At 36.3% G+C, this 19,880-nt stretch overlaps 1 protein-coding gene across 2 annotated transcripts in view; it reads left to right on the forward strand.

Moving 5' to 3' along the window:
- Nucleotides 1-18,528, forward strand: part of LOC307174156 (breakpoint cluster region protein-like) — a 44,577-nt gene extending 26,049 nt beyond the window's left edge. The window contains exons 6-23 of one of the 2 annotated variants that reach the window (XM_079897865.1): nucleotides 35-95; nucleotides 192-244; nucleotides 1,016-1,156; nucleotides 3,939-4,064; nucleotides 4,156-4,317; nucleotides 4,399-4,518; nucleotides 4,814-4,889; nucleotides 5,040-5,144; nucleotides 5,241-5,315; nucleotides 6,448-6,545; nucleotides 6,725-6,844; nucleotides 11,484-11,543; nucleotides 12,912-13,021; nucleotides 14,255-14,394; nucleotides 14,509-14,643; nucleotides 14,746-14,851; nucleotides 15,850-16,012; nucleotides 16,137-18,528. In XM_079897865.1, the coding sequence (XP_079753991.1) occupies nucleotides 35-95; nucleotides 192-244; nucleotides 1,016-1,156; nucleotides 3,939-4,064; nucleotides 4,156-4,317; nucleotides 4,399-4,518; nucleotides 4,814-4,889; nucleotides 5,040-5,144; nucleotides 5,241-5,315; nucleotides 6,448-6,545; nucleotides 6,725-6,844; nucleotides 11,484-11,543; nucleotides 12,912-13,021; nucleotides 14,255-14,394; nucleotides 14,509-14,643; nucleotides 14,746-14,851; nucleotides 15,850-16,012; nucleotides 16,137-16,226 (1,941 nt within the window). In that variant the 3' untranslated portion in view covers nucleotides 16,227-18,528. Of the gene's footprint in view, nucleotides 1-34; nucleotides 96-191; nucleotides 245-1,015; nucleotides 1,157-3,938; nucleotides 4,065-4,151; nucleotides 4,318-4,398; nucleotides 4,519-4,813; nucleotides 4,890-5,039; nucleotides 5,145-5,240; nucleotides 5,316-6,447; nucleotides 6,546-6,724; nucleotides 6,845-11,483; nucleotides 11,544-12,911; nucleotides 13,022-14,254; nucleotides 14,395-14,508; nucleotides 14,644-14,745; nucleotides 14,852-15,849; nucleotides 16,013-16,136 lie in introns of both variants that reach the window. The other variant, XM_079897866.1, reaches the window with a different exon arrangement.
- The last annotated feature ends 1,352 nt before the right edge of the window (nucleotides 18,529-19,880 follow it).

A 19,880-nucleotide genomic window follows, 5' to 3' on the forward strand; every position in this document is an offset into this window, starting at 1 on the left:
TATTTTATGTATTTGTTTCCCTTTTTACCTTCAGAATCTGAAAGTCAAGAGTGCTAAAGAGGGTAAAGATCAGAATGCCAAAAACTCGTTAGAAAGTAAGAGATCATGATTCATTCACTAATTCTTCCAAATTTACTCTCTTTTTTCACTGCTTAGTATTCTGATCACTTCTTTGCCGTTCTCATTCTCAGCCCTGCTGTATAAACCGGTGGATCGCGTCACTCGCAGCACCCTAGTCCTCCATGTGAGTGAAACTGAAAGAGCATACACCTAATCATGACTCAAGTGAAAGTGTTTATGCTTAGTGACGCAACATGTTTTATTTGGAAGTGCATGGACTATATTAATTTACACATTTAATCAAGTGTTTTGCACTATTAGGCCCTATCTACACTTAGTGTTAAGATGCATTTTGGTCAATCAGATCACAAGTAGATGAGGGAGACACATTCCCATTTACGCCTGGTGGTGGCCTTTTGTGACTGTTTAAACGCATTCTAGCCGGTACAATACAATTTTCGACTACCTCGGGAAGTGGTTAAAAGTGAACAAGCTTAAAAGATTTTAGATCCCGTTTACACCAGATTTTAATGTCGTCCACTTGTGATCCGATCAACCAAAGTGGTTAGTTTCACCCAAAAATGAAATTTCTGTTATTATTTACTCACCCTCATGTCGTTCCAAACCCGTAAGACCTTCATTTATCTTCGGAACACGAACACTTCGTAAAATTAAGGTTGAACCACTTTAGTCACATGGACTATTTTAACGATGTATTTACTACCTTTCTGGGCCTTGAAAGTGGCAATTACGTTTGTCTATGGGGGTGTCAGAAAGCTCCCGGATTTCATTAAAAATATCTTAATTTGTGTTCTGAAGATGAATGAAGGTCTTATGGGTTTGGAACGCCATGAGGGTGAGTAATTAATGACAGAAATTTAATTTTTAGGTGAAGTAATCCTTTAATACCAGGAGTAAACAAGGCCTTAAATTAGCCTGTGTTTCTTTAATATAGGACCTGCTGAAGCACACCCCATCCAGTCATCCTGATCGCCCTCTCCTGCAGGACGCCCTCCGTATTTCCCAGAACTTCTTGTCCAGCATTAATGAGGAGATCACACCCCGTCGTCAGTCTATGACAGTGAAGAAAGGAGAGGTCAGTGCTGCCCAACTGTAATATGGGTCAATGATGTGACACTTTTTTTTTTTGTCTGCATCTATCAATTTTTTAAAAAAGTGAATACATAATTATGACATGAATACAGCACTTTTATGATGATGTTTTTATCTTATGGGGGTGGGGGGGTGTTAGGGTGATAAAACTGTCCTGAAATCATAATACACTTTTTAATAGCTTAGCTATTTAATAAATTAATTAAATAATATTTTATCGAAAACTGATTTATTTATATTATAAAATACATATTGACCCTAATGACTGTGTCAAGGTCATTAAGTCTGATAAAAATCAGATAAATATAAGATAAACAGATAAAATCAGGCATGTAAGGCCTTTTTTGGACAAGGCGAGGTTTGAAAAGTTATGTGATGCAACTCCTCAAAAACTTATTAAATGATAATATCATCAGTAATATGATATTTGTAAAAAAAAAGAAAGTTTTTTTACCTTTTTACCTTGAAAAGTAAGTTAAAAGATCTGTATACTCTCATGTTTTCAAGGTGACCAGGTCAGAAGGAAAATCCTTACTGTAATTCTCTTTTTCTGTAATTCTTAGGATTACCATCAGTGTACAAAAATGCATTAGTACTCTCCGGTTGCATAGCGCTACAAGGGTCCCGTCAACAGTATAATCATCTCCCGCCTTCCTGTTCCCCTTCCTCATTTATCAAAGGTCATTTTAGGAAACGAGAAGTGTCTCAACACCCTTCCCAGCTTCAGAATGAACACAAACACACTCTTGCATAATGCCCCGACCCCTCTGTACTGTGAATCAGCTGACTTTGTACTAGACTTCCTTACAGATTACTGGAAAACTGTGTGGGAAGTGACTCTCTGATTGTAGGCTTGTGGACATGCCAGGCATTTTATTACAGAAAATACAGAGATTCAATTCAAAGATAGAGATTATTTATTATTTAAATGATTAAAAGAATGTCTGACTGTCCGAACTGGAGAACAAAACAGCTCAATTAATCATTCTTCCAGTAAAGATTTGTACTAAAATGAAGAAATTTGTATCACTTTGCAAGAAATCTATAATAAAAACTTCATTATTCAATCTTACGAGAAAGTATTCATCATAAAATATTATTTTTCAACATTAATCATTACTGTGACTCATTGCCAGAGACCCAAAATATCTATTTGTTTCTCCATTGGGATCCAACTAACAATTTTGTATTAAAGGAATATAATTTTTTTTCTTTCGTAAAACACAAAAGGAGAAACTTTAAAGATCCATTTTACAAAACCAGTGTATTATAACTGAAGCTTTCAAGCTTCAACACTGACTCAAATGCACAAAAGTGCCATAAACGTAGCTTATATCTTTTGTGCACTATATTCTAAGTCCAATTGAATTGATTTAGTGGTAAAACATTACCAAAAACATATGATAAATGTAATTGCATGTGTACATTTTCATTCAGTGCTCTGATAATGCCTGTTCAGAAAGAAAATATTGTATTTTCCAGCATTATCGTTTCTTTGTGACAGGACATCTTGGTCCATGTCCTGTGTAATTATTGTCTGTGAGATGATGGATTTCCAGTTCATGGCCATGTTTTGCATCTCCTCTTAGGCTGTTTCAGCAGATGTCTCTGAATGCGACTAAAGTCAATTCTGTACCCGTATATCATTTGGACCAAATCTTGATGTAAAAAAAATGCAAGTTTAAACATAAGGGATAAACACACACTCACTGAAGCCAGGGTCACAGGTCAGAGCCAATGTTTTGAATGCATCTACGCACACACAGACGTTTAAGGCCATGAAAAGAGCAGATGTCTTTCACATATGTCACACACCCTTCAATTACGGAAAGTTCAGTCACTCAAGAATGCAAATACACACCCAGTTATAAAGACTGACCTGAGATGGACATTTCTGGGACTATTTCGTAAAGAACTTTTTAAATTTTAAGGACAAAATGAGCTACTTGTGTTTTTTGTTGTTGTTGTTTAGATTTCGTTGAAAGTTAAATTTGGATGCTTTTTTCTCTAATGTGATTTACAGTAGGTAATTACCATCATATCTGCCTTTTGTGAATCATCTCATCAAGCACACTTTTTTAAATCACATCAAGCCATGCTTGTCCGAGGTTGAAACCCCCTCAGGCTGCCATCATTATCATGAAAATAGCTCCCGTGACTCACCCACAATAGCTCAATTTCTTAAGTGTGTCATGCCTCCATTTGAGTGAATGAGTCTGAGCCTCTCATTGGCTGCTTTTCCTCCTCACCTACTTTAAATGACCTTCTGCCTCAGGAAAAAATAATGACTGCCACTGATTTCATTGGGGCAGTAAACAATACATGAGCGCCTCCTATTGTTGAACAGTTGAAACTAAGTGTGTCAATGTTATTTTTGGTTTGCAAAAAATTTTGAAGACCCTTTTCACATTTCCAGAGTTCAGAAGCAGAAGTCGTCATTGGGTAAACTTTTATAGTGGTGAACAGAAACTTCAACAAATAGAAGAATTCCACAATAGCATTTCTGAGACTTTACAAAAGAGGGGAAAAATAGAGAGATTGATAACATTGTTCAGAAGAGGAAAAAAATGTCAAATCTGTCGTCACTCTCAAAACTGTAAAAAGTAGCTTTACGATATGGAAGCACGTCATCACAGTCTACGAAAAGGGTCTAGTACTTGTGTTGTTGTTATTATTTGATGATATCTGCAATTTTATAGAAATATAACAGTTATTGTTTTAAAAGTATTGTCATGCATATTAAAGTCATCCTAATGTCTTTAAAGAATCGACAGCTTCTCAGAGACCAGTTTATGGTGGAGTTAGTAGAAGGGGCACGAAAACTTCGGCATGTCTTCCTCTTTACCGACCTGCTGCTTTGCACCAAATTGAAGAAACAAACCGGAGGGCAAGTCAATCTTTTTTAAACTTGATTTTCTTCTCCTCATTTTCATTGTTACATATGTGACACCCTGGTTTCTATGTCTCCCAATGTTTAGGAAGGGGCAGCAGTACGACTGTAAGTGGTATATCCCACTAGCTGATGTCACCTTTCAGACCATTGATGAATCCGAGTCCTCCCCGGTCCCCCAGATACCAGAGGAAGAGATAGATTCCATAAAGGTCAAGATCTCCCAGATCAAGAACGAGATCCAGAGAGAAAAGGTAGATGAAGGCATTCATTAGAAATGCTTTTCTTCAGCAAACTGTCAGCTTTGTGTTAATTGTGTCCCATCTCGTGTTCAGAGAGTGTGTAAAGGAGGTAAAGCCCTTGATCGCCTTAGGAAGAAACTGTGCGAACAGGAATCGCTGCTGCTGCTCATGTCTCCATGCATGGCCTTCAGAGTCAGTAACAGGAATGGCAAGGTGAATCAATACCAAAAATCTGCAGTCTGTGTTTGCATTTGCTTTAAAGTTCTTAAAGACTTTTGAAAACTTAAAAGATAGTTTACCCAAAATTTGTAAATTCTGACATCAATTGCTCGCACTAATATTGTTTCTATTTGCATGTTATGGAAGATAGCCAAAAAATAACAAAGATTGGAATTCTATAATATATGTATCTAAAAAGAAAACACAAACACACCAAGTTTAAAACTGACAATTCAAACAAGCCATCCGCAAAAGTTCTTATTTCTTGTGTTTTATTTCTTTATTTCAGGGCTATACATTCCTTATCTCGTCTGATTACGAGCGAGAAGAATGGAGGGAGATCATTCGGGAGCAGCAGAAAAAGTGTAAGCGCTGCTATTCCTCACAGAAACCTTCCTACCTTCCAATAAATCCGTAAACTGCTCTTTTCCTTCAGAGAGAGTGACTTAGTTCAATTCAGATGTTGGTGGCTTCACTGACCAAGCCTCTCTTGATTTCTGAATGTCTTCTCCCAGGTTTCAAGAGTTTTTCATTGACTTCGCTGGAGTTGCAGATGCTCACCAACTCCTGCGTGAAGCTACAGACGGTTCACAGTGTTCCTCTGACAATCAATAAAGAAGGTGAGTGCCTTTTTATTTGGTTCATTAAGAACTATTTGCATTTCTTTCTTTCTAGTGTATCTGAAACTTGACTTTCATTGCTTTTTCCCCTAATAGATGATGAATCCACAGGGCTGTATGGCTTTCTGAATGTGATTGTCCATTCTGCGACAGGGCTGAAACAGAGCTCGAGTAAGTTGTCTGGCACGCAATGTCTCACCTAGTTTATGAGACTGGAGCGGTGTGTTTTTTTGGTGGTTGCAATTAGATGGAGTGAAATCCGGCTCGCAGTAATCATTAAATTATTGAATGCCTCCCTAATATGTGCGCACATGCATGAAAACACCTGACATGCTCCCTGCTGTTGTTGGGCAGAGTTCTCTATGAGCAGCTGTGGAACGGGGGGATTAACAGGGAACACTGCGTTCCTTCTTAAATCGGACTTTCCATCGTTAATTTCCGTCTCTCTTTGTGAAGCTGCCTGGCTTAAGAAACTCGCTCATTTATTGTTACTGGTTTCTTATAGCCTTTGTCCCCTATAGAATCTTCCTTAATGTAGAGTAGGGTTGAACGGGATGAATGTATGAACCAAAAGCTCTTCACATACAGTGGTCAACTGTTAAGGCTGTTCTTAGGCACGATTTGAAGCCAGTGTTTATTAAATAATCTAGTGTATTAATAATTATAATGAAAAGTAGATTGATCAAAAGTGACAAAACAAAATACAAGACCGACAAAGCAAATTTCTATTAAAGATTTATGTTTCAAATAAACACTATTCTTTTGAGGTTTCTATTCCTCAATGAATCCTGAAAATATATATCATGGTTTTCACAAAAATATTAAGCAGCACAACTGTGATAATACGACAATTTTCTTGAGCACCAAATCAGCATGTAAGAAAATTCAGCTTTGCTGTCACAGGAATGACATTACATTAAAATGTTTTTATTTTATTTCACTATTACTGTTTTTACTGTATTTTTTATCAAACAAATGCAGTGTTGGTGAGCATAAGAGACTTCCAGAGGTCACATAAAAATCATACCGATTCCAGTAGTTTAAATAAATACATAATCTGATCTTATTTTTGAAAAAAATCTTGTCTTTTTTCTCATTTTATTTATAAAGCCTTTTATTTAGTAAATTATAATAAAAATAACATAAGAAAAAACAACTTAGAAAATAACTATCATGGAATATACTTGATATCTAAGCTATAAATATTGTGATTTTGTACTTTGTATATGTATATGTATGTGTGTGTGTGTGAAAATGGTTTTATATGTAACCAGCTTGTTGTCTGTTCTCTCCCTCACCTCAGATCTGTACTGTACACTAGAGGTGGACTCTTTCGGCTACTTTGTGAACAAAGCAAAGACTCGTGTGTACAGAGACACCACAGAGCCAAACTGGAATGAGGTCAGAACTGCAGCACACACTTACCTGCAAAAACATGAAATCTATATAGTGTTAGAAAGACAGATATAATAATTATATTAGTAATTATGTTACAGTTACTTTTATTTGAGAAGAAATTACACCTTGCAGCTTTAAATATGAAAAAGACATTATAATGCAAGCTGACTCTCTTTTCACAGGAGTTTGAGATTGAGCTGGAGGGCTCTCAGACCCTCAGACTGCTGTGTTACAGTAAGGTCAAACAGTTCATGGATGATGGGGAGAACATGGATCGCATCATGGCTAAGGGACAGATTCAAGTATGTTTGCATATTATGTCCACTCATCACATGCTTTATATGATGCTTGAATATTTTACGGAGCTTTGAGATGGTGAACTGCACATATCATTTCAGCAGTGGTTCCTCGCAGTGATCACAGAGCCCAGGGTTGATCTCACCAACAAACACCAGACAGTTAACAGCTTATTGTTTTGAACACTGCAGTTTTATTGTAAGTCGTTGATGAGATTTTTGGAATTTCTCAGGTTTTCTTTCACAGTACTTTTTTGTAATAGTAGTACATTTTAGTAGGTCTGCAACTAAAAAATGTTTATTAATTGATTAATCTGTTGATTATATCTTTGATTATTTATTTAATCAGATAAAAGTGTATTTAATGTCCAAGTTTAAAGCACAAGGACCTTTTAAGAACAAAGTAAACAAAATATTAAATATTAAGTTTAATTATGTATTAAATTAAATTAAGTAATTAAATTAAGGCACCGGCTATTTACACTAAGTGCAAATAGTGATAAATGCTATTTGCACTGTTTAAATAGCAAAAGATTCTATTTACACTATGTAAAAATAGCAGTATTTTCTTTGCAATAAGTGTAAATAGTAGTTAGATGCTATATACTTATAAATAGTGGTAGATACTATTTGTTTTAACATTATTGTACATTAAACGCTATGCAATAATAACATAGTGTAAATTATTATATTTATTAAAATTATTAAATGGATGCCGCGTTATTGGGACAATAAAGCCCTCCCTACCTACCCCTAACCCTTTAATATTAAACACACGTTAGACACTTTATTTCCACTTTTCAAATATTTTCTTCATTTTTATTGAAAATAGATGCCTTTCCGATCTGATATGTGATGAGTAGAGTGAGTTCGGCAAAAGGCGGATTCAAACACGGATCGATTTGCGTCAAAACTTTCTGCCACTCACCTTACCCCTACACTATTGCTCCTGATGTCCATGCAGCATCATCCATAATTTTGTCTGACCCAACCAGACCTCAGTGGTTGGAGTTAGTGTAAATAGCCTCTGCCAACAAGACGGCTATTTGCACTTAGTGTAAATAGACACTCCGTTAAATTAAATGACAAAAAATTAAGGTCCTGCCAACATGAAAGCTTTGTGGCCTCATAAGGGTTTTTTTCCTCCATAGAACTGCGTTTTAACTTCTTTAAAGTGATGTAACTGATGTAACTGTTTCTCTGTGCACAAATCCAAGCAATCTGCAATGAAATTGTTGATTATTTTTATTACTGATTTGATAGATTAGTCATGCATCCCAGGATAAAACAAGGCGGTGTACATATAATCTGCTAGTGACTAAGCATTTACATTTTTAATGCCTAATGCAATGAACCAAACAAAGCCGGTAAGTTGTTCAGGTAGATAATCCTGCCATATGCAGTGGTGTGGTCATGTCACCAGAGAAAACAGCAGAGGGAAGGCCTTGGGGAATTGCTTAGGTGTTGTGCTGGAGAAGGATTAGAGGGAATGTACTATGGATTGTCGTCAGAGTTGGAAGCACTCCAGAGAGAAAGTGGGACATGACACGCTGACAGAGTCCCAAAGGGGAAGGTGTGACATTACGGATGGGAGGAGTGAGGGTCTGTATCAGCAAATGAAAGCTTTTGTCTTAATCACGTGACCATTTGTTGCCATGGCAACCATAAGCATTTCCTTTGTGGCAACAAACTGTGTAGTTGTTTACTTCAAACACTCCAAGCGAGATCCTTTATACCTGTTTGTATAGGGTTAAAAGCTTCAGTTTCTTCTCGTACGATTGTTACAACAGGATAAATAGCGATTGGAAGAACATAATATTGTCCCTAAACTTTGGAAGTGCCACATTTCAGTGCTATTAGCAGAAAAACACCAAGCAAAACACTTGAAATTATCTTGAATACATTTGTTGGAAGCTCAGCTGCCACACTGGGCCGTAATCATCAGGGTGGGTGGAGATTCAGTAGTTAATCCCAGGGCTCCATCTGTGGAACAGCTCTGTCAGGGGGGATCTGTGTGTGTGTGTGTGTACTCAAGACTATAGCAGACAAGATTCACAACAACAGGTTCATCCAGACCAGCATGAGAACGGTTATACCAAAACACGCACTGCTTCAGGATCACATGGAACGCAAGCCTGCAATTCTGATAGGAGATCTGAATTTGACTGTGCTTCTGTGAACGTGGAGGGATTCTTGTTCCTGTATCCTGCTGCTTCTTGTCAATAACAGTAGCTTCCTCTGAGGAACCTGAGTAAGATGGGCAATAAAGACCAGATCCAGAATGGTGAAGAGCATTATGGTAGAATGAAGGCTGTGAGCAGTAAACTGATGAAGGAAGAACTCATTAGCAGCTGTGAAGTGGAGGAAGAGGAGAAACAGGAGGAGGAAGAGGAGGTGGATATTGGCCTCAGGAGAGGTCCCAGCACCGGGGCTCGTCTCTGGGGGAGAGTTCGCAGCACGCTCCTTAGGCAGAAGGTAACGGGAGCCTCACCTCCTCGTGTGAGGAATTCTGGAAATGAGAAATTTGCTTTGAGATACATTATTAAGCAGGCTGGTTAGGAATTGAGATAGGAAAGTGTTTGATGTGGATTTTACCATCAGTCATTGCAAGAAAATGTTTCTTTGATCTGTATTTTGTGGCATCGGTAAAACAGTAGGGTGTGCATTGTTTTGGTAAAAATAAATTTTGATTTGAAAACTATTAAGGCTTGAGAATGAGTACATAAGACACCCTGGTGTACAGCAGGGCTTTCATACCTCCAGGGGGCAGCAAGGGGCTACTGAGGTCAAGATACATTTGGATCGGTCAAAAGTTTGGAAACATTAAGGATCTTTTTATGTTTTTGAACGAAATCTCTTAATCTCACCAAGGCTGCATTTATTTGATCAATTAAAAAAAATAATATAGTGAAGTATTATTACAATATAAATTAACTGGTGTCTGTTGTAATATATTTTAAAATGTAATTTATTCCTGTGATGCAAAGCTGAATTTTCAGTAACATTTTTAGTCTTCAGTGTCACATGATCCTTCAGAAATCATCAAAAACATAACCGTGCTTTATTATGAATAAACACAGCTCAAGATCAACATCAAGGGGTGTAACAATATATCACAATCACAATACAAAAATGCAACAATATGTATCGTGGATACTGGATCGTAAATCTGAATTGTGTATAGTTCACCCTAAATGAAAATTTCTGTGAGAAAAAAATCAGTTTTACAGAGTTTTAGTGTCAGCACTACATTAACCTCTTACCAGACCCCCCATTTTGGCAAGTGGGGCATACATGACATACTCAAAATAAAAATGTTGCTGCTCATAAGTCATTCTGAATAGACACATACAGTAACCAACATATATTTAGAAAGCCAAAACTTGAGAGTTCACAGTTCAAGACTCAGAAATACTCAGTTATTAATATTATTTGTGGGTCCTGATAATGCAAAATGTCTTATGTTACCAGTTAAGTAAAATAAGTGGCCTACATTATTTTAAATATATCTAGTCACTGACAAAGTGCAAGCATATTCATCTAAAATAATCCTGTATTTTCAGCTTCAGAATCATGAATATTCTTATTCTGGTGTCACCATTGTCCTGTGCATTGGGTTTACAGCACCAAGTCCAAGCTTACAGTGTTCATTTTCACCTCCAATGTAATATAAAATTGAACATTTTAATCAACAGTACATTTTTGTTAACGTTTACCATATCGGAGTATCGCAATAATATTGTATTGTGAATTCAGTATCGTTATATGTATTGAATCGTGACATGAGGGTATCGTCCTCTTATGCTAGACCAGGAAAAAACAGTTATATTGTGAAATATTATTACAATTGAAAATAACTGTTTTCTGTTTGAATATATGTGATGGTGATACTATGATGGCAAAGCTGAATTTTCAGCATCAGTGTCACATTTCCTTCAGAAATCATTCTAATATGCTGATTTGTTGCTCAAGAATCATTTCTTATTATTATCAATATTGATATCAGTATGTACTCTTGTATGATGATGAAAAATGCTGTCTGGACATCTGTGTACAGAATATGACATTGATTGTTTCTGTCATTTCACCATGTTCTAGTGCACCAGTTGCCTCTCAAATTAGATAAATCAGATTTGTTGGCATGAGTAAAACCAACCAATCAATACAAGTCTTTCCTTTGGCAGCAAGCTGGTAAATTATGTTGTCACATCAACCATAGCAGATCACAATAAATGCAAACTGACATCTGGTATTAGAGACACTGGATTGATACTGACAACTGATTATGTGGACGTTATGTAATACTGGGCATAAGACTAAGGAAGATGGACATATCATAAAGAAGGGATACGGTTTGGATCATAATATTCTTTTGGTTGTGCATTTCTGTTATTTTAAGTGATTGTGCCTGTAAGTGTAAATTAAAAGAGTATTGTGCATTGATCTGTACGATATGCATACTTTGTGTTTGGACAGCCATCGTCACTTGTCCTGGCTCAGCTCATTTGTTTATTTATTTTGCGAAATATAGATACTTTCCAGCAGCGTGTTCATGGAGTTGCCATTTTTAGCAGGTGACTGTGTGTTTGGGTCGCACTCAGATAAGGATTATCCTCTTGATTGACATTTGTCCCTATTTTCACAGCTGGATCCTCAATCGCTGCAGGGTAAAGACTGGCAGAGGACAGTAATCAGCATGAATGGGGTCAGTGTGGCTCATCCTGCACAATAATAACAACTTACTAATAATAGGAGCAATCACTTTATTAAATGTTCAAAAGTCCATTTACATTTAAATAGGCCAGCACACTTTGATTGAGATCATCTGTGTATCTGGGAAGTAAATATAATTGATTTTGCTGTGTCATAGCAGAGAACTGTGAAATATATGATGATATAACCATATGTAGGTGCTGATTACTTGTATATTTTACAGATTTTGTAAGACATTTAAACTAGATTGTGTAGAAATTGTTTTTGTATTTATTATTCCCTAATGTTGGATAACAGATACATTTCAGGTAGATTTCATTTGTCAGAATAATAACTAAAATTGCTAAAATTACAGTTTCAACTCTATATATAAATACACTACTGTTCAATAGTTTGGTCAGCAAGTTTTTAAAAATGTTTTTGAAAGTAATCTTGCATGTTTAAGGCTGCATTTATTTTATAAAAAATACTGAAGACAAAAAAGTATTGTGAAATATTATTACAATTTAAAAGATAAATTTGAATATGTTTCAGAATTATTTTGTGACAGCAAAGCTGAATTTTCAGCATCATTACTCCAGTCTTCAGTGTCACATGATCCTTCAGAAATCATACTAATATGCTGATTTGATGCTCAAGAAACATTTCTTATTATAATTAATTTTGAAAACAGTTGTGCTTTTCAATATTTTTGTGTAAACAGTGATACATTTTTTCAAGTTTCTTTGATAAATACAAATGCACAGCATCTATTTGACATAGAAATCTCAGTCACTTTTGATCAATTTAATACATCCTTGCTGAATAAAAGTATTCATTTCTTAAGATTTTGAACGTGTGTGTGTGTGTGTGTGTGTGTGTGTGTATGTGTGTGTGTAGACAGTTGTGGGCAGAATTTTTGGCACCCCTGGTAAATATGATCAAAGATGGCTGTAAAAATAAATGTGCATTGTTTATCCTTATGATCTTTCATTCAAAAAATTCACATACATTTGACCTTTTTTTAAAGTGGGAGGTAAATCACATTATGAAATAAATGCTTTTCTCCATCATATTTACCAGGGGTGCCAATAATTATGACCACAACTATATATACATAGACACACACACACACTACTTGTTATATCTACTTACATCCTCCAATCAATAGTTAACAATCATTTGTCTTCTATAAAGTTTTAGCAGTATGAAGCAATGATGGATTATCTTGGTCATGTGGCTTGATTTTAAGCTGATGGCCACAGCTTACAGTGATTTAATTCTTGATTATATGATAGGTGAGATTGAGCACAGAGCTCTTTTGTTCTCATCAGTGAGATGTTTTTATAAAAAAGTTGTGCACATTCATCACTCTCTCCAGATTGAGGTCAAGCTGTCTATGCGGTTTACCAGCAGAGAGTTCAGTCTGAAGAGGATGCCCTCCAGGAAACAGTCCGGCGTGTTTGGGGTCAAAATCGGGGCCGTCATTAAGTGAGTCAACCTACAGATCAATCTATCCAGTGTATGACTGATATAAATACATTACATAAAGCACAGTATTAATATAATGGATATAATATTGTTTTTTACCAATTTACAAAAAGTTATTAAATTAATAGTGTTTGAATTGTCCAATCACATTAGACTATTCCAGTCATATCAGTAGCCTAATAAAAGCTGTTTTTCTTTACATGGAGCTGGTCTCCTCATGGGGGCTTCCATGTTGTGATCACATGACCAGCCAAACACTGCTTATTTTTACTTTGTATCCCCCTTATTTATAACTGGAAACTTTTATTTTTGAGTAATACTGCATTCACACCACTAGATGTCAGTTTAAGCCAAAAAGGCTAGCGAATGTGCTATTATTTATAAATTAATAAAGTTATATTGTATTGTAAAAGTCAATCATGATTCAATCATAAAAGGAGTCACATTCCACTCACACATCTCTCACTCCAAGAGCAACAACAGACAGATATCAGCCATGTTTCCCATAATTTAGAAGACACAGGGACCCTTCTTAGAGTGTTTTCACAGACCCACCTGACTCAAATGAGGTTTCATAAGAATAAGGAGGGGGAACACTTCCTTTTAATAAAGCTGAGGAAAGGTGGTCTTCGTCAGAAGGGTTTTTAAAAGCAGAAAGGAAAACAGAAAGCAACCCCATTATGGACTTCCTGAGAAACAGGAAGAAATTATTATTAAAGGCAAGGGCTTGCCAAGGGCTTCCCTCAGAGGACTGCAATAAAAACAGGACTGTGGATTTAGGAATTAGACTCTCAGATATGCATTTTTCATACTTTAACAGCAATGCATAAGGGTGAAGTATTGCTCTGTACTAATAGTTGTTTTAAAAAAAAACATGACAGTTTTGGGAGGGATTTATGCTGGACAAAATGTTCATTTTCCCTGGTGGCCTCATTATGATGTTGATATTGGAATGCTCTGTCAGGATAATGCAGATGTAGGTTTAAATATAGGCTGTGAGAACGTGGATACCACAAAGTCATTTTTCCTTTCATAGTGATCAAATAAACAAGCTCTTTGAATATGCTAGGGGTTATTTTACATCCCAGAAATGGGCCAAAAGATTTCCCATAATTTTCTGTGGTCATAGAATTTACAGCTTTAAATACTGCCGACAACCAAAAACAGCGCATATCAACTGAAATATATTTTCCAGATGCTCGTTGTTGACTTGTGCGTGTTTGTTCCTCTCAGACGGGAGCACTCCAAAGTGCCTCTCATTGTGAGACAGTGTGTGGAGGAGATTGAGCGCAGAGGGATGGAAGAAGTGGGCATCTATCGCGTCTCTGGTGTGGCCACAGACATCCAGGCCCTGAAAGCTGCCTTCGATGCCAGTGAGTACTGTAGCACTTCTTGCAGGGATGACCTAAATAAAATGATTAAAATATATTATATATCTAATATCATTTTTGATATGGCTAAAAATGAGAATGTTTGTGACTCAACAGACAATAAAGACGTTTCAGTCATGATGAGTGAGATGGACGTGAATGCCATTGCTGGAACACTGAAGCTTTACTTCAGAGAGCTTCCTGAGCCCCTCTTCACCGATGAACTCTATGCAAATTTCTCTGAAGGCATTGGTTAGTTGAGAGTTTTTCAAGTTATGATAAATAATTGTTTATATTAAACAGTTCACATTAATAATATATTGTCCCCCCCCCCCCCCCCCCCATTTCCTTCAGCGTTGTCGGACAGTGTTGCAAAGGAAAGCTGTATGCTGAACTTGTTGCTCTCACTACCCGAACCAAACCTGCTGACCTTCCTGTTTCTGCTGGACCATCTGAAGAGGTGAAGATTGTCTCATCAGTCAATTTCAATAATGTGATTCCTAAGTGAATGCTTGTAAAATACCGATCCCAATCTAGGAACCATAATATCATAGTAACCACCTAAAACACCCTATCTACTGCATAGCAGTGCACTGTTTTTTTTATGTAATGTAAATTAGGGCTGTCAACAGAATTGAATAATCACAATTGATCTCATAAATGTTACCAGTCTTTAATAAGCAGAAAGACATATTAAACTGAGTGAATAAATTAAATATGTGTATTTTTGTCTTCATGCCGGGTGCAAACTATACGATTTCTAATAGTCCTTTATGACTCTTGCTTGTCAGACTGTATGAACATGATCCCCACTGTAAGCCAAGTCACACTGTAGGATCTCAGTTGTCATTAATGTCAGTCAAGTAAGGGGTGTTAAAAACGGACGCGCACAAGAAGACTCGTCCGGGGTTTTACATCATCAATCACATTTGGTGACTGTGAGCTGCATTTACATGTGGGGTAGAAATGGTGACTAGCAAACAAAAACAATCTTTAGCGTTAATTTTATCATGACTTTACTTAAAAAAAAAAAAAAAAAAACGAAGATTTGTCTGTGGAGGAAGTGGTCATTTTTTTGTTGTTGCCTCACTAATTGCGTCATCGTTTTCTGCGCTCCTATTGGTTTTTGATTTGACGGTTGACGTAGGAGAAGCCACACTGCAGAATTGCGCCTAAAAAATTCTGACAATGCCAGAATTTGAAGAAAAATTTAACGCAATTTTCGTTAATAAGCTGTCGGTGAACATGTCAAACTAGCAGTCAAGGACTTTAGGTTTTGGCCTAGGATCAGAGGAATCTTTTAGGATTCATAGTTTTTTTTGTTTTTTTTTGTGCAAGCAAGCACCATTCACATTTTCTTCAGATCTATTATTACTTGTGTTCTTTGAATAATTTCCAAGAGTCAGATTTGTTTTAGACCTACACTACGACTGAAACGCTCTTCATTGTTTCCCTCAGGGTGGCTGAGAATGAGAGCTTCAACAAGATGTCCTTCCACAATCTCGCCACAGTGTTCGGCCCAACCCTCCTTCGCCCCTCTGAGAAGGACAGTAAAATTCCAGCCAATCCCACACAGCCCATCTCTATGAGTGACAGCTGGTCTTTTGAGGTCATGTCTCAGGTAAGTTCTAGAATACTAGAGTTCTGGTTTTTAACTGTCCGAAATGAGTCATGAACAAAATAATGGTTCTTGTTGATGTATTGGTTGGATCTGTTGGTCAGATTGTTCCTCTTCATCTCTATAGGTCCAGGTATTACTATACTTCCTGCAGCTGGAGACGATCCCTACTCCAGATAGTAAACGTCAGAGTATGCTCTTCTCCACAGAGGTTTGAAGAGAAGCTCCAGGTGCATTATCGTGTGAAATGCCCTGGGAATGAAGTGATTCAGCATGTGACCAATAGAGGGCATCAAAAACCTACTGAAATCTACCAAGCGGAGTGAATTCCCAACTGCATCAGTAGCATTCTGTTGATATTTCTGGAGAAATTCACAGTGAAGAATGACAAGCCAGTCTGAAATCTTCTCATGGACTCACTGTTACAAGCACTTAAAGTTACATTCAACATTCAGGTGATGTTGTTTATTTTCACTGTCATCCATTGTAACTTTTCTGACTGAATGGTGAGTGCCAAGCTTTCTCGTAGGTCATTGGATGGTGAATGTTATTCTTGCGTTTTGTCTTGTTCCTTTCAGCACTGTGGGTTTATAAAGAATTACAAATTCCAGTTTTCCATGACCGTTTTATTTGATCTGACATTTTGCTCACCTATGATTTATGTCTTCCCGTGGCGAGGGCTACGGAACATCTGAACACTCAAATCACGAGGAACACATTTATATGGCCCTTTTCTGATGGATAAAACACAGCGCAGAGAATTCAGATGTGAGATTCTTTAACCAGTGTTTTACTATGGTCAACATAGTAGCGGTCTTAATGGTTCATGACCAAAAAGAAACTATACAGTGGCACAATTATAGTTTCTACCACTCCCAAGATTCCCAAGAAAAAAAATTGTTCGATTTATGAAAACATTTCCCTGTTTTATGCTACATAAATCCACTTAATATTGGATTACTGAGCCTATATTAAAACAATACAGTACACATGGGTAATATCACAAGACATTATAGGACTAGAACACTGAATCTATCAGTGCTTTTCTAAATGGAAACCTCACATAACTTAGAAAACAAACAGTAAAACTAGTTTTAGATCTTTATATCATATAAGGCATTGCATGTTATGCATACATCCTTAACCGTAACTGATGGACTTAATACTGTATATTAAAATGAATATAGGAGTTCTCCATCAGAATAATATCACTGCTACTACACTCCTATTATTGAGCAAAAATTAACTTAATTCAAACACTGTAAATCTTTCTTGTTTAATGGTTTGGGATCTTTTTTTCTCTCTTTTTTTTTTTTTTGCTGTTCACAAAACTTGCAAGCACTTTGCGATCCTGAACAGTGCCAATACCTTGCCCTGTTAAGTGTGTATGTAAATTGTTTAGTTTTTAATGGCTAATGTGCATATATCTGTAATATGTTGTTCAGTACAAAGGAGAGGTTGTGTATTGTTAGGATGTCATGTAACATGCAGGCATGTTGATTTGTTTATGACTTATGTTCCTTTAGAGATTACCTTTAGTTATTGTACGACAAAGAGTCTTTACGCTTGCGTATTTCCTTTAGAGTAAGGAAAACCGAGACATTCCTGTAATTGTGTTGAAGATCATTGCCTTTCTCTGTTCTTATTCCATTGTATGTTCCAGAATCCGCACTTCCTTTATCAAAGTCCTACTGGAATTACAACTATAGCCATTCCTCGCTTTTTCTCCTTTATTTGGTCCATTACACACTGTACTGATGAAGATATTCCTGGCTGCCATTTTACAACCCAGTCTCCATGATGAGGAAATGTTCTGTATATGGATAAGTATTGCACAGTGTGGATTAAGGAGATGAATCACAATAAACTCCTTCATCCTCTTGTTTCCTCGGAGCCGTTGACTGTTCTGTGTGTTTATCTGACCGATGGCCAAGTACATTAAACGTTCCTCAAAAAGAGATAGCATTACTCCCCAGAAGACGTTAGGACACCGCGGTTTGCGTTCAGCATTCCTTCCTCTTCTGAAGCTCTATTGTGAAACGATAGTCTTCGTTTATTGTTTATACTGGACAATACTCAAACTGCACAATGCTACACTTGTACGGCAGATCTGTTTAAGTGTGGTCATAATGTGATTCTGTACAAAGTAGATGAATAATAAACATGATGTTGGTTGAAAAGATAATTGCAAATCCCATGTTTTTGTTGATGTTTTATAAACAATGAACTGACGTAAAATTTACCTAGAATAATAGATAGTTGTAAACACGGTCTTCAGTGTCACATGATCAGAAATTATTCTGATATGCTGATTTGGGGCTCATAAAACATTAATTATTATTGTAAATATTGAAAACAGTTGTGCTGCTTAATATTTTTGTTAAAAAAAAACATAACTTTTCAGGATTCTTTGATGAATTGAAAAGTCAAAAGAACAGCATTTATTTGAAATAGAAATTATAAATGTCTTTACTGTCACTTTTAATGCACCCTTGCTGAATAAAAGTATGAATTTATTTAAATAAGTTTATTTTAATAATTAATTTATTGGGTAACACTTCACAATAAGGTTCATTAGTTAATGTATTAACTAACATGAACTAACCATGAACAATACATTTGTTACAGTATTTATTAATCTTTGTTAATGTTAGTTAATAAAAATACAACTGTTCATTTTTTTTGTTCATGTTAGTTCATTAACTAATGTTAACAAATACAACTTTTGATTTTAATAACGTATTAGAAAATGTTTAAATTAATATTAACTAAGATTAATAAATGCTGAATAAGCATTGTTCATTCTTAGTTCATGTTAAAGGGGTCATGGACTGGATTATTTTATTATTTTATAATGTTTCCTGGGGTGCCCTTATAATGCTATTATGATTTTAACATCAAAAATTGTCATAATTGATAAATAAAAGGCATTTTTCCAAGTCTGATTTTAGCCTCTGATTTGAACGCTCTGTTTTAAGGGGCGTGTCTGCTGTGAGACTTCACTGTAAACGCCCACTGCTGTGATTGGCTGAAATGTTTGCATATGAAATAGCTAGTATTACATGTGGAACTCTCTCTAAAACGTTTACTACGTTTTTACTATCACAGCTATCGAGATTAAGGAATCGTGAAAAGTATTGATCATAATGATCTATTCCCATCACATGAAAGGTTGCAGTGATGAGCATTGAGCAGATGACAGACAGTCTGTTGATCGCGTATGAAAAGATCTTGTCATTGCAATGCAATTTCGGAACTCTTACGAATGCTATCACCAGAGGTGTAAAGTCCAGAGGTCAGAAAGTAAAAATCCTGCCATATATTTATTCCACCCATGAACTCAGCCAGCTGATTTCACTAATAAGTTCCATCTCCTGGCTGAAAAACTGTGCTAATAGCAAATCCAGGTGATTGGAACAATCGGGAACAATAGCTACTGAGGAGTACTTTTACTTTCTGAACCTGGACTTTACACTTCTGGCTTTCACCAAATAACAATGCAAACACAATGTAAATACAGTAAGAGCTTCGTTGTACTGTACATTGTAATTAACAGCGTCATGATTTTGTGATGATTGATTTCAACAAGTTTTGGCAAGTGTCCAGATAAACTTGCGCTGTTTGATTGACAGCTTAGGCAATTGGAAAGGGAGCGTTCTTTGATCGCTTTCTTTATATAATTTAATCACAGTTTAAATAAGATTATTTTCATCCTACTAAGAGAAACGACGTGAAGTTGATTGTTTAATCACTGGCTTGATTTACTGATGCATAAACAGTATTGAACGATATTTTGAGATTTTCATCTGTCTGAACTTGAATAATTACATCAGAAATCACAGATCAGGCATTAGAATAAACATGACTACTT

The sequence above is a fragment of the Squalius cephalus genome (genome assembly GCF_949319135.1).
Source record: "Squalius cephalus genome assembly, chromosome: 16".
In the NCBI taxonomy this organism is placed as follows: Eukaryota; Metazoa; Chordata; class Actinopteri; order Cypriniformes; family Leuciscidae; genus Squalius; species Squalius cephalus.